Below are 11,858 nucleotides of genomic sequence, written 5' to 3' on the forward strand. Positions count from 1 at the left end.
CCCAGAAATTGGTCTAACCTTTCGGCAACTCCAAGGGGGTCCTCTAAGAGATGTCCCATTTCCTTTTTGAACTCTCTCACATCTCCCGAGTTCAAGGGTACAGACACATATCCAACTCCTAAGATTTGAGCGGGTTGCCCCGGTTGCCCTGCATTAGGGTTAGGGACCATCCCCATTCCTGCTTCTCGGAGTGGGAACAATCCCAATTCCTCCTGCCTTTTCCTAGTCTGGCTTCTAGTTACCCGCTGGTTATTTCCCTGGAGCTCAGCGTTCAACCCATCCCCCTCTGAGTCATCTTTTGCCGAGTCATTTTGTGCCGGGGCAGAGGGGTCAGGATGTTGTAGTGAATGTGGGGGCAGGGGTGGGTAAAGATTCCGGGGAGGAGAATGGGGGGGAGGGGTTGGTGGTAGAGGAGGTGATGGAGGGGGAGGAGGTATGTAGGCTGGAGGGGTGGAATCAGGTAGGTCTGTATCTTCTTTCACTCTTTTCTTTTTCTCCCTAGTACTAAGTGCAAACAACTTAGTGCGAGTTTCCCCCATTATCCAGAGGGAGGCGTACTCGCTCTCCTCTAAGTTAAAGGGCTCTTTAGAATTCACGTAAATATTTAAAGCCTGACATATCCAATCCTCAAATGAGCCAAACACTGGCCAATACAAATGGTCTCCTCTTATTTGTTTCCCTCCCCACACCTCTATGCAGTAGTGCACCATTTTCACCTTGTCCTTTCCTTTCCTGGTGGGGAAGGCGTCCCAACTTTTAATCATTAGTCCTAATGGGCTATCTGGAGGAATTTGGGGAAGCTTTACAGGGTTTCCCCCACCCATGGGACCAGAGGGCTTGCTTTTCCTCTGTCCCATCTTCCGGAGTGCCTTCACACACACACCTCCACGCTTCCCTCAATTCGTGGCCCAGCCCGTCGCTGGGTGTGGGAAACGCACTACTATGAGGTCCACACTCACGTAATCTCACAGAGACGTCTCATTCATTACACTCCGGGATCCCAACCCCGACCGAGCGGGCCCCGTCCCCTTTGAACGGAGCAACCTCAGTAGCCCCGAAGGACCACTGAAAGGTACTTACACAGTCCTGTGTTTTCGTCCGGGACTTTGTGCACAAAGATTAAGGGGTTGCCGGCTATTCTTTGCTTGCCACCGAATTTGGGTTCGTCGGTAAGAGTCCCAGGAGGAGGACTCCTGAGTGGGGCTCGCTGCCAAGGCAGCGAGGGCGCCTCCCCGTGAGGAGCTTCCAACGGGTAGCCCTTATCCGAGTCACGGCACCAGATTGTTATAAATAGAGGCGAATAATTTGTTCAGCCTTTCGAGGGTCAATAAGAAATTTATTGATTACAGCAAGCGATGGCAAGCAAACAGCGCTGGGTGCAGCCGGGGAGTCCCTGCTCCGCAAACGGCTCACCCTGTTTCCTCCTTCCCGCAGTCTTTTTATACTCTCTTCCTTCCGTGTCCGCAGTATCTCTGGATGTACTCTGTGCTTGCGCCCTCTGTTGCTAGGGGGTCGTCTTCTACTCTCTGGTGGTCGCTGGAGGAAGGCTCCTCTCTTCTTCCTCGATGAAAGTCCATGACCCTGTAATGGTCTTTTCTGCGGGGATTGCTGGACTCCAGGACGGTTTGGGTTGGGTGGTAACAAAGGATCTCTGAGGCCCGGTCTTTAGAGCATAGGGTTTATTGTAAAGGATGAAGGGCCCTGCTTAGAGTTGCTAGCCGCAACTCGTGGCAGGCCCGGGGAGAGCGGGGGGGAGAGAGAGGGAGAGAGAGAGATGGTGCCAGGTGGGTGTTCCAGCAGGGAGATCCGAGAGAGAGAGCGTCCAGTCCCTCGGCCACACCTTATCAGGGGGCTTCAAGGTGGGCTGGGACAGGACTTGGGCCAATGGGGTTACAGACATCGGATACTTCAGGGGAGGGTTACAGGTATGGGATGAACCATACATTGGGGGGTGAGACAGGACATTCCATTTGACCTTAGGATCTATCAGAAAGGGGGGATTGCATTATTGTTTTCGGGATGCTCAGTAATGAAGGTTTGGTATTTCAAACCTCGTTTTCATCTCGATATCTGTATTTTCTAATTCTTTTGCCAGGCCCTCATATTTATAGGGCCTTGCTATTTCATCTTCCCCAACATCTCCCCCGTTCTGATGAACAACTAAGATGCTAGATACTGTCTTACTCATTATGTTCTGCACACACTGAAGTATACAGGGTACTGCTACTAAAACTACAATTATCACTATCAGAATAGTCAAACCTACTTTACAGAGTTCCTTTAGCCAAGGTGCAAAGCTCCAACCATCAAACAAATCGTCTAGCCAGGATGGGCTATCTGTTGTAATTTGGTTAGCTAAATCCCTCAGATTTTGTAGCTGTTTATGAATGGAAACAGAATGGTCAGACAGATTCATACAACATAATCCTTCAAAATCTTCACAGCCATGTCCATGTGCTAGTAAAAGAAAGTCAATAGCAGCTCTATTTTGTAAAGTGGCATGTTTCACTGCTTCTTCATCTGTTAGCAAATCACTGATTATAGTAGAGGTAGCATTTACTTCTTTACTGAGCCAACACCCTAACTTGTTTAACTGTTTCAATGCAATCGAGGAACTTATCTGAGGTAGAAAAACACTTATAAGAGTCGATTTTCCTGAGTTCCAAGGGTGAAAATCACTATCACAGTCGTTCTCATATTGATGTCCCCAGGAGGATCTAATCCTCCTGCTTTTCTTTTTTACTACCCTTTTTACACTAGGAGCAATTATTGTAAGTTGCCCCATGGCACAAGGGCCACCATCTATTTTTGAAGGTATACCTTGCCAGGCCCTGTCTCCACAGATGAGCCAAATTCCTTTAGGAAATCGAATAGGAAGTTTGTTAAAACGATCTGCGTAAGGCTCATCATATATGAGAAGCTTAGTTTGATTGCACCAAGAGGTTATATTGCTATAAACTGGGTGATAAGGGGTAACGTTTAAATAAGGGCCGCCTTCACCTAGGAAATGAAAGAAGTAGCAGGTGTCCATAGTTAATGAGCCTAGGATTTCTAGCTCTTGAAGGTCAGATTTATCAATTTTAGAATTATCAATATAAGTTTGGTGTCTTTGGCTAGGAGTGGGAGATACGTGATGATCGTCATATGGCCAGTATTTGTCAAGAGTAACATTATCAAAACCTTCTGGAAGAGGTACCCCAACTAAGCAGGTTGAAAAAGGTTTGTCAGGGCTTGTGTCAGATAGACAGATGGTATCAGAGCCTGCAGACTTGGCTAAAGCAACCCAGACATTCGTCTTTGGTTGACTTACAGGTAAAGCTTCACTACAAGAACTAAAACAAAAGAACAAAAGCAACATGCACGCGCGCAAACGATAAAACTTCATTCTTTTCTTGAGCTGTTCCTGGCAGATCACTTTCTCCTGATGATTCTGCGCAGCTCAGGTCTGGGTGCTTGCTTCTTGGTTTGTACTTGTGGAAGTACTGGCTGATGTGAGGGTGTCAGCGGGCTTCGATGTGTGGTAGGGCTTCACGTTCTTTGCTGGGACCCACTTAAGTCCTCCACCTGTGGAAACACATGCAAACCCCTTTCCCCATGTTATAAGATTGTATGGTCCTTCTATTTGTCCTGAATCTAAGTTTTTAATCAAAACTGGGGGGTGCTCTTTTAGTTTTGCTTTTTTGTTGTTCAAAAAGTGTCTGTAAATGGGGGGGTCAGGCTCTTCTGCAGAGCTATTTAGAAAATTGTAAACATACAGAGCCTTATTCAGCCTCCTTTGAGGTGCAGCCTGGCCTTCTCCCCCTTTCTGTTGATCTAAAATGCGTTTCAAGGTTTGATGTGTTCTTTCTATTATACCTTGACTCGTGGGAGAGTAAGGAATGCCAAATGTATGGCGAACACCCCAGTCATTCAGGAACGCAGCTAATTCTTGTGAAGCATATGAAGGGCCATTATCTGTTTTGATTTCTTGGGGGACACCCAAATAGGAGAAAGCTTGTGAAAAATGCTGGCAGACATGCTTAGCTGTTTCTCCTGTATGTACAGAGGCAAAAACTGCGTTTGAAAATGTATCAATGGAGACATGGATATTTTTAAATTTCCCGAAAGAGGGGTACTTAGTAACATCTGTTTGCCATTTCTGTAAGCTCTCCAACCCTCGTGGGTTGGTGGCTCCTGAAGAGGGGACTGGCTGAACATGCTGACAGTTTGGGCAAGCCCGTACAATATTTTGTGCTTGCTCTAGGGTAATGCGAAAGTCTCGTTTGATTGCCTGTGCATTTTGATGCAAAAATGCATGACTCAATTTGGCTTGTTCAATAATGTTAGGTAAGGTGGTTGCAGCAAGCACTGAGGTGCAATTTTCAATGCCTGCTGCACCTTCCTCATCAGATGTTGCTGATGCCAGTGCATCAGCTCGTGCATTTCCCTCTGCCATGAATCCTGGAAGACCAGAATGAGCTCTGATGTGAGAAACAAAATAAGGATTAATTCTGTGTGATAAAGTTTGATAGAGACAGGTGAGCCAAAGACACAACTTGTCGTTGTTCACATCCTTTAGAACAGATCCTTCAATTCTCTTAATAATATTAGCAACGTATGCCGAATCAGTGATCAAGTTGAAAGGTTCTGGAAAGAGCTGAAATGCTCTTACTACTGCTGCCAATTCGACAATCTGAGGGGAACCTTCAACTTTTTGAACATCTTGTTCCCAGGACTTAGTATTTTTATTTTGCCATGTAACAACCGAATTGTGCGTTCGCCCTGACCCATCAGTGAAGATAGTGACCGCATCTAAGGGTTCTTCACTGATCAGGGGTTTTTCTTTGTAACATAATTTAGCTTTGATCATTTTGTGTGATGGATAATGAATAGAGCAAGTGCCTGGGAAATCGAGCAAGGCATACAGCAGATCTTCTGATTTTTGCATTGCCCAGTCAAAATAGGCTTTCTTCATGGGCAAATATATAATTGCAAATTCATGACCTGCTATAGAAAGAAGCTTTGCTCTGCCTTTGATGATGATTTGAGACATCATTTCTAGAGGTGTGAGGATTGTCTTTGGCGACCTGTAAGAAATAAAAACCCATTCAATTATTAGCAATGGATCTTTGTGAGAAGAATCCCATTGAAAAATGAGACCGCACAGTCTCAGCTTTTCTCCTAAAATCGCAAGGAAAAAGGGTTTATCAGGAGCACAGCGATGCGCCTGCCTGTTCTGCAGAGCATCAGTAATGTTTTCCAGGGCCTTGTAAGCCTCTGGAGTGAGACATCTAGGGGATCTGATGTCATTGTCCCCTTTCAACAAATCAAAAAGTGGGGAAAGTTCATCAGCAGTGATTCCAAGGACAGGTCTAACCCAATTAATTTCCCCTAAAAGCTGTTGTAAGTCCTGCAAGGTACAAACATCAGTTCGGATTTGTATCTTTTGAGGAGTAATAGACTGTTCTGTTAGTTTCCAACCTAAATACTTCCAGGGAGCAGTCTCTTGTATTTTTGATTCGGATATTACCAGTCCAGCCTTTTTGATCTCAGCAACAATACAATCACGGGTCTCTTCCATCTGTTTTTGTGTTGGTGCTGCAATGAGCAAATCGTCCATGTAGTGGAGAATAACTGACTGTGGGAACTGTGCGCGGACTGGAGACAGCACGCAGGCCACAAAACATTGGCAGATAGTCGGCGAATTTCTCATCCCTTGTGGCAAAACTAACCAATGGTATCTCTGGAGTGGTTCTTGTAAGTTTGTGCTTGGAACGGAAAAGGCAAAACGAGGAGCGTCATCCGGATGCAGTGGGATGTTGAAGAAACAGTCTTTTAGGTCAATGATTACAAGTGGCCAGTTTCTCGGGATCATAGAAAGGTTGGGCAGGCCAGGTTGGAGAGGCCCCATGTTCTCAATCACTGCATTGATCTTTCTGATCAATCGCCAAGTGTCAGAAGTTTTCTTATGGATCACAAACACAGGTGAATTCCAGGGGCCGTTAGTGGGCTTAATGTGGCCTTTTTGCAGTTGTTCGGCCACTAGATTTTTGAGGGCACTCAGCTTATTGTCTGACAGGGGCCACTGGTCGACCCAGACAGGGGTGTCAGTTTTCCAGGTCAGTTTCAGGGTGCTGAGTGCTTTAGTGGCCCCTACGAAAAACCCAGTTCAATTTTTGCTCCCCATTCAGAAAGTAAGTCCCTTCCCCACACTGTGATGGGTTTCTGCACTACATAGGGACGGATTGACGCTCTCTTCTTGTCAGGCCCTGTAATGTTGATTACAGATTCACTTTGCAAGCAAGGAGTGACACCTCCAATGCCTGTGAGAGTACCTGGGGGAATGACCAACTTCCAGTCTGTTGGCCAACAGTAAGAAGAGATCACAGAAACATCCGCCCCCGTATCAATCATCCCCTTGATGTAAACTTGAACCCCACCATTTGACAATTCACAAGTTAGCATTGGTCGTTGCTGACTTATGTGTTGAACCCATAGAACTTCAGGATTTTCAGAAGCAACTGGGAAACAGCGTGGTGGCATTTGATCTATAGTCCCCATAGGCAGTGCTATAGCAATAGCTATAGGGGTTCTAGGTGGAATATGCAATGGGGGGTAGCAGGCATTGGCTAGCACCAGTAATTCTTCACTGCAGTTAACAGACATTACACAAGGCAAAACAAGCAGTCCCAAGATGCTATTCCTTTCTTTACCAACAACTAAAAAGTCTTGTCTTTGTTGTGAAGGCCCAGTAATCCCTGTTGAAATATAGTCATAGCCATCATCCTTTAAAAAGGTTGTTGGCTTGGAGGTTGCCAAAGTGCACCAGGTCCCTGGGGGTAGTAGGCTTGGGTCATAACTTGGGATTGTGCTGGTGATGAAGCGAAGAGCTTCTGGGTCGGGGTATTCACAAATTTTGCCTCGGGAGCTTGGGGTGCCATTACTTGTTTCATCGCGCGATGGCGCTGCGCGCTCACCTTGGAGTTTTTTGGATTGTATTTCCTGCTTACATCTTGTCTGGATCGACACTGCCAGGCGAGATGTTTTCCCTTCTTGCAGATAGAGCAGCGATCGGTGGCTTGTGCACTTCGTGCGACCTCTGGGCAATCCCTCATGATGTGGCCAGGTTTTTTACAGAAGTAGCAAGGTCCTGGAGGTGCAGCAGCTTGCATGTCAGCTACAGTGTTGTCTCTTTGCTGGGAACTTAGATGCAAGGCAGTTAGGATTTCAGTAAGTTTTTGGTCTCGTGCTTCTGCTTGTGCTGCTTGTGCTTCTGCTTGCGCTACCTGTGCTGTAAGAGCCCTTTCAATTTTCTCTCCTAGAGTTTCTCCAAGTTCATTTACTCGAACTGTTGCTACATGCTGTGGGCTCCCAACTTTGCTGCAGGCATCAATCATTTCAGGCACTGTAGGTCTTTCTTTTCCCAGGGCTTTGATAACTCTCTTGCATTCCACGTTTGCATTATTTTCAATGATGTCCCGTATCACTATTGGACGGGCTATATCATCACCGCATTGTCTTTCTGCTGCTTGGATCACCCGGTCCACAAATGAGGTGAATGGTTCAGATGACTCTTGACTAATTAGATTGTAGGCTTTTTCAAAAGTTCCTGCAGGCTGAACTTGCAAAAAAGCTTTGCGAGCCATCTTTTTGATGTCATCTAACACCATTCTGGGTAAATTCACTTGATTTTCATTCTGGTCATCCGGTGGGTCACCTATCAATTTAGACAGGGTGAGGGCACGAAGGTCTGCATCAGTACATTGTCTATAAGTGTTTAGTACCCCTGTAAGCAGTCTCTTCCATTTAAGTTCCCATAGTATATACTGTGAGTCTGTAAGAATTATAGCAGCAAGATTTTTACAGTCATTTGGTGTGAGTGTATGTCCTTCCAGGGTACTTTTCAGCAGTTGTCTAAAATATGGAGAGGAGATACCATTGTCCTTTATTGTTTTTCGCAATTCTTTCACCTCATGAGATGGGATAGCTGTCCAAGTTCTGGGACCACCGGCTTGCTGGCTGAATATCACAGGCAGTGCTATAGGGTTTAGGCTTTCCTCTTTGCAAATGTCACGTGTTATTTGATTCCAGTCTGTCAGTTGAAGATTGTCAAAACTTTTCTGGGGATTTTCTAAATTTGTGATTGATGCTGGTGACTTTTCAGCATTAAGAGGGTTGGCATTTGGAAATGCAATACAGTTCTCTATGTGTGTCACATTCGACCCTCCCCCTTCTCGTTGCACGGTTTGTGTGCTTGGTTGTAGTCCAGTCCTGCTTGGGTCAGGTGCAGGATGCGGTGGCTGCGGCACGGTACCCAGTGACGATGGAGGCAGGTGAAGGGCGGCTGGAGGCTGCGTCTGCGCAGGGGCTGCTGATGGCTGTAGCGTTGGGGTTTCCAGAGGCTGTGCGAGGCGCGCTGCAGTGGGGGCTACTTGTGATGAGGCTGTAACAGGAACCGGCTGGGCTGGTGGTGTGGGCGGAGACACTTGTAGATGCAGTAAACCCGGAAGTTCTGGCAACGCGGGCTGGTGTCCTGCGTCTGGAATTGGGAGCGGTGGTGCTGACGTGGGAGGGCACGGTGATGTCGGCTGGGGGTGGACTGCAGCATGGAGCGTGTGGGCGCTGGGAGGCTGGATCAAAGGCACGGCGGAGGCGGCGTGGGGGGGCGGCGGTGGTGTCGCGGAGTGAGGCAGGTCTTCCGAGGGTCGCAGGGACTGCGCATGCGGGGGGCGTGTCACGGGGTCCGCGTGGTGAGCCATCATGGCGGCCGCCTCGGGGAGCGCAGCAGGGACCGTCTCTGTGGCCACAGAAGGGAACGGCAGGGCGCCGCCACCCGCAGGGGGTGGCAGCGCCGCGGCGTGTAGCCCCGGGGCACCCCTGCGTGATGGGGGCGGGTCGGGCCGCGGCGACGTCGCGGCGCTCCGAGCCCGCAGCGGCGCCGCAAACAGAGGTGCAATGGGGGGCTGAGAGGCAGGGGGCTGGGCTGCTCTCGCGGTTCCGGCGGTGGCCGCAGTCCCCGGCGCAGCTGCAGCGGTGGTAGGGACGGGAGAGCTGTCTAGGGACCGTCGCGGAGTGGGGACAGGGCGCGGAGGGCTAGGCGGCGTCTGTGCCGCGGAGCTCAGCGGCTGGTAGCTCGCAAGCTGGGCTGGAGCAGGGACCGGGCGGTCAGGGAGGCACGGGACCATGGCGGTGGGCGTGTCTGAGGGGGGCAGTGACAACGGTGGGGGAGCCACCACGCGGGAGGCGCGGGGCGGCTTGGTGGGCTTGACCGCTCCATCCCGCGGCACAAAGGACGCTGCCGTGTCAGCCTGCGCCGCGGCAGCGACGGGAGCATGAGCTGCTTGCAGAAACGTGGCCGCATGACTCTGCAGGAGGCTGGCGATGGCGGCAGCCACAGAGACACAGCACATGGCTGGGGGAGCGGCGGGACTCACGGGGGGTAGGGGGGGGTACAGCTGGGGCCGCGGGGGGAGGGGGAGCCGGGGCCGGTGCAGTGGCCGCAGCGGGGGGTGTTGTCGCGATCACATTGCTGGGCGGGCTCGCTGGGGCGGAGGCGGAGGAGGGGCCCGACACGGAGCGGGGGGGGCAAACCGCGCCAACCGGAACAGCAGAGGTTAGTGGAGTGGGGGGTGCGGGGATGGAGGGAGCGGCGGGAGGGGCTGCGGGGTCCGGTGGGGGGGCTGGGGCAACGGACGCCGCGATCACGAGGGCGGGGGGAGGGGCCACGGACGCCACAGCTGCGCGGCGCGGGGGGGAGGCGGGGGGCGTGCCCCGCTGCGGACTCGCGGCAGCATGGAGGGGATTTTCGGGGACAGCACGGTCCGGCTGAGCGGCTGCCGCGGGCATTTGCTGTGCAGCAAAGAGCTCAACCAATGCTCTGCACGCCGGGAGAAGGTGAACGCCAGTCAAATCCCGGCGTGAAATGTCATTAAAGAGTCTATTTCCAACTGAGTCCCAAAAGTCTCTGGTAAAGACGGCTGAACGGTCCGCATTTGGGAAATTAACTAGAGTCCATTCTAAAAGGTTTTTTAGCTCTTGCTTAGGTAAAGTACTGTTACTGCAGCGTAAAGAATGCTTAAGTTCCTTATAGAGATCCCGATCAGGGGCAGAGTGGGATTGTCCCATTTTTACACCAGTGTAGCTCACCTCGATATCGCAGGGGCAGGGTCCTCACTCAGAACTCCGACGTGGGGGGCTGGCCAGGCACTCCAGTCGGCGCTCAGGACTCTGCTTGAGGTCCCCCTCAGAGCTCCGGTTTCAGGCGTCGCTCAGGAACGTCTTTCCGTGCTCGGGGCCTCCAGACTCCACTCAGAGCTTCAGTGCGGGCAGTGCAGAGCAGTGCTCGCCTGTGCTCAGTGCACGTGGCGGGGTGCCACGGTGAGGTTCCTCAGAGAGCTCTAGGTAGCTGCCGCGCAGCAGCGGCCGCCTATGCTCGAGGATTGCCAGGCAAATTCCTCCAAGAGGTACAGGTACTCGCTACCTTGTAACGAATTCCCGTGCTCGAGGATTGCCTCGGCAAAGTTATAGAGCTCCGGCTTTCACGCTGCCCAGCAACGATACGCCGTGCTCACGACACCGATTAGGAGGCTACAACTGGTTATTTAGTTACCGTCCATGGAGAAGTCTCCCACAGGTAGAAAAGCTGAAGAGGTCTTCAGACACGTGGGGTTGCCAGTCTGTGGGGGTCGGACTTCCTCGTTGGGCGCCAATCTGCGGGGATTGCTGGACTCCAGGACGGTTTGGGTGGGTGGTAACACAGGATCTCTGAGGCCCGGTCTTTAGAGCATAGGGTTTATTTTAAAGGATGAAGGGCCCTGCTTAGAGTTGCTAGCCGCAACTCGTGGCAGGCCCGGGGAGAGCGGGGGGGAGAGAGAGGGAGAGAGAGAGATGGTGCCAGGTGGGTGTTCCAGCAGGGAGATCCGAGAGAGAGAGCGTCCGGTCCCTCGGCCACACCTTATCAGGGGGCTTCAAGGTGGGCTGGGACAGGACTTGGGCCAATGGGGTTACAGACATCGGATACTTCAGGGGAGGGTTACAGGTATGGGATGAACCATACATTGGGGGGTGAGACAGGACATTCCATTTGACCTTAGGATCTATCAGAAAGGGGGGATTGCATTATTGTTTTCGGGATGCTCAGTAATGAAGGTTTGGTATTTCAAACCTCGTTTTCATCTCGATATCTGTATTCTCTAATTCTTTTGCCAGGCCCTCATATTTATAGGGCCTTGCTATTTCATCTTCCCCAACACTTTTCCATATAAGGTTATATGTTATATGCATCTCAGCTCAAATCCTGTTACCTACACAAGGCTTCCCCTTTGGATTCCTGTTATTTACACAAGGCTTTCCCCTTTTTGTCCTGATGAACAAATAGTCTTTTCTAACTTATCACACAACCTACCATAATACACCTAAGTGCACCACCCCCCCAGCGAAACGAGCCAGCCTGGACAGAACTATAATGGGCCAATCAAGTGCCTTAAACCTTCACGCAAATGAAGGATCCAAAAAGAAACCAATCCAAAGGGACAAAAAATGGGTTAAAAAGGGCCCACTGAATTGGTGCCGCTCCACCTGGAACATTGGGGACACTGCTGCGCAAGAAGACCCAGCGCTGGCGCTGCAGCATCCTTGATGGGAACGCTCCTGCTCAGCCCGCGGGCCCCCTTGCTTTAGGCCTTTCTTTTTATTATAATAAATGCCGAAATCACTTTTAGTACCGGGAGTGTGGTCCTGTTTTTAACACATCTACCTGCATTACCATCCAAATCATATACCTTGACTTAGAAAACACAGACATCACATACTACCTCAGAAGAATTTATCATATTAGGAGAAATAAGAGACAGATTAAGGTAGAAGTAGAGCTACATAGT

The 11,858-nt window shown here is 50.2% G+C and overlaps 1 protein-coding gene across 1 annotated transcript; it reads right to left on the reverse strand.

Moving 5' to 3' along the window:
* Positions 1-1,134: 1,134 nt before the first annotated feature.
* On the reverse strand, positions 1,135-10,645 carry LOC128822768 (uncharacterized). Its single transcript, XM_054004576.1, has 4 exons — positions 10,589-10,645; positions 10,126-10,293; positions 2,267-3,586; positions 1,135-1,242 (listed from the first exon to the last, which is right to left on the reverse strand). Exons 3-4 carry the CDS (start codon positions 3,383-3,385, stop codon positions 1,135-1,137), a joined length of 1,227 nt encoding a protein of 408 aa, XP_053860551.1. The 5' UTR covers positions 3,386-3,586; positions 10,126-10,293; positions 10,589-10,645.
* Positions 10,646-11,858: the final 1,213 nt, after the last annotated feature.

Source organism: Vidua macroura (assembly GCF_024509145.1).
Source record: "Vidua macroura isolate BioBank_ID:100142 chromosome W unlocalized genomic scaffold, ASM2450914v1 whyW_random_scaffold_74, whole genome shotgun sequence".
NCBI classification, from domain to species: Eukaryota; Metazoa; Chordata; class Aves; order Passeriformes; family Viduidae; genus Vidua; species Vidua macroura.

Bases quoted from the DNA above. Each gene is read 5' to 3' on its own strand.
- LOC128822768 (XM_054004576.1), bottom strand. From the start codon at position 3,385: ATGAAGTTTTATCGTTTGCGCGCGTGCATGTTGCTTTTGTTCTTTTGT. The intron at 1,243-2,266 runs GTAGGTTTGACT...ACCCGTTGGAAG, and splicing joins GGCTAAAGGAACTCTGTAAA to CTCCTCACGGGGAGGCGCCC.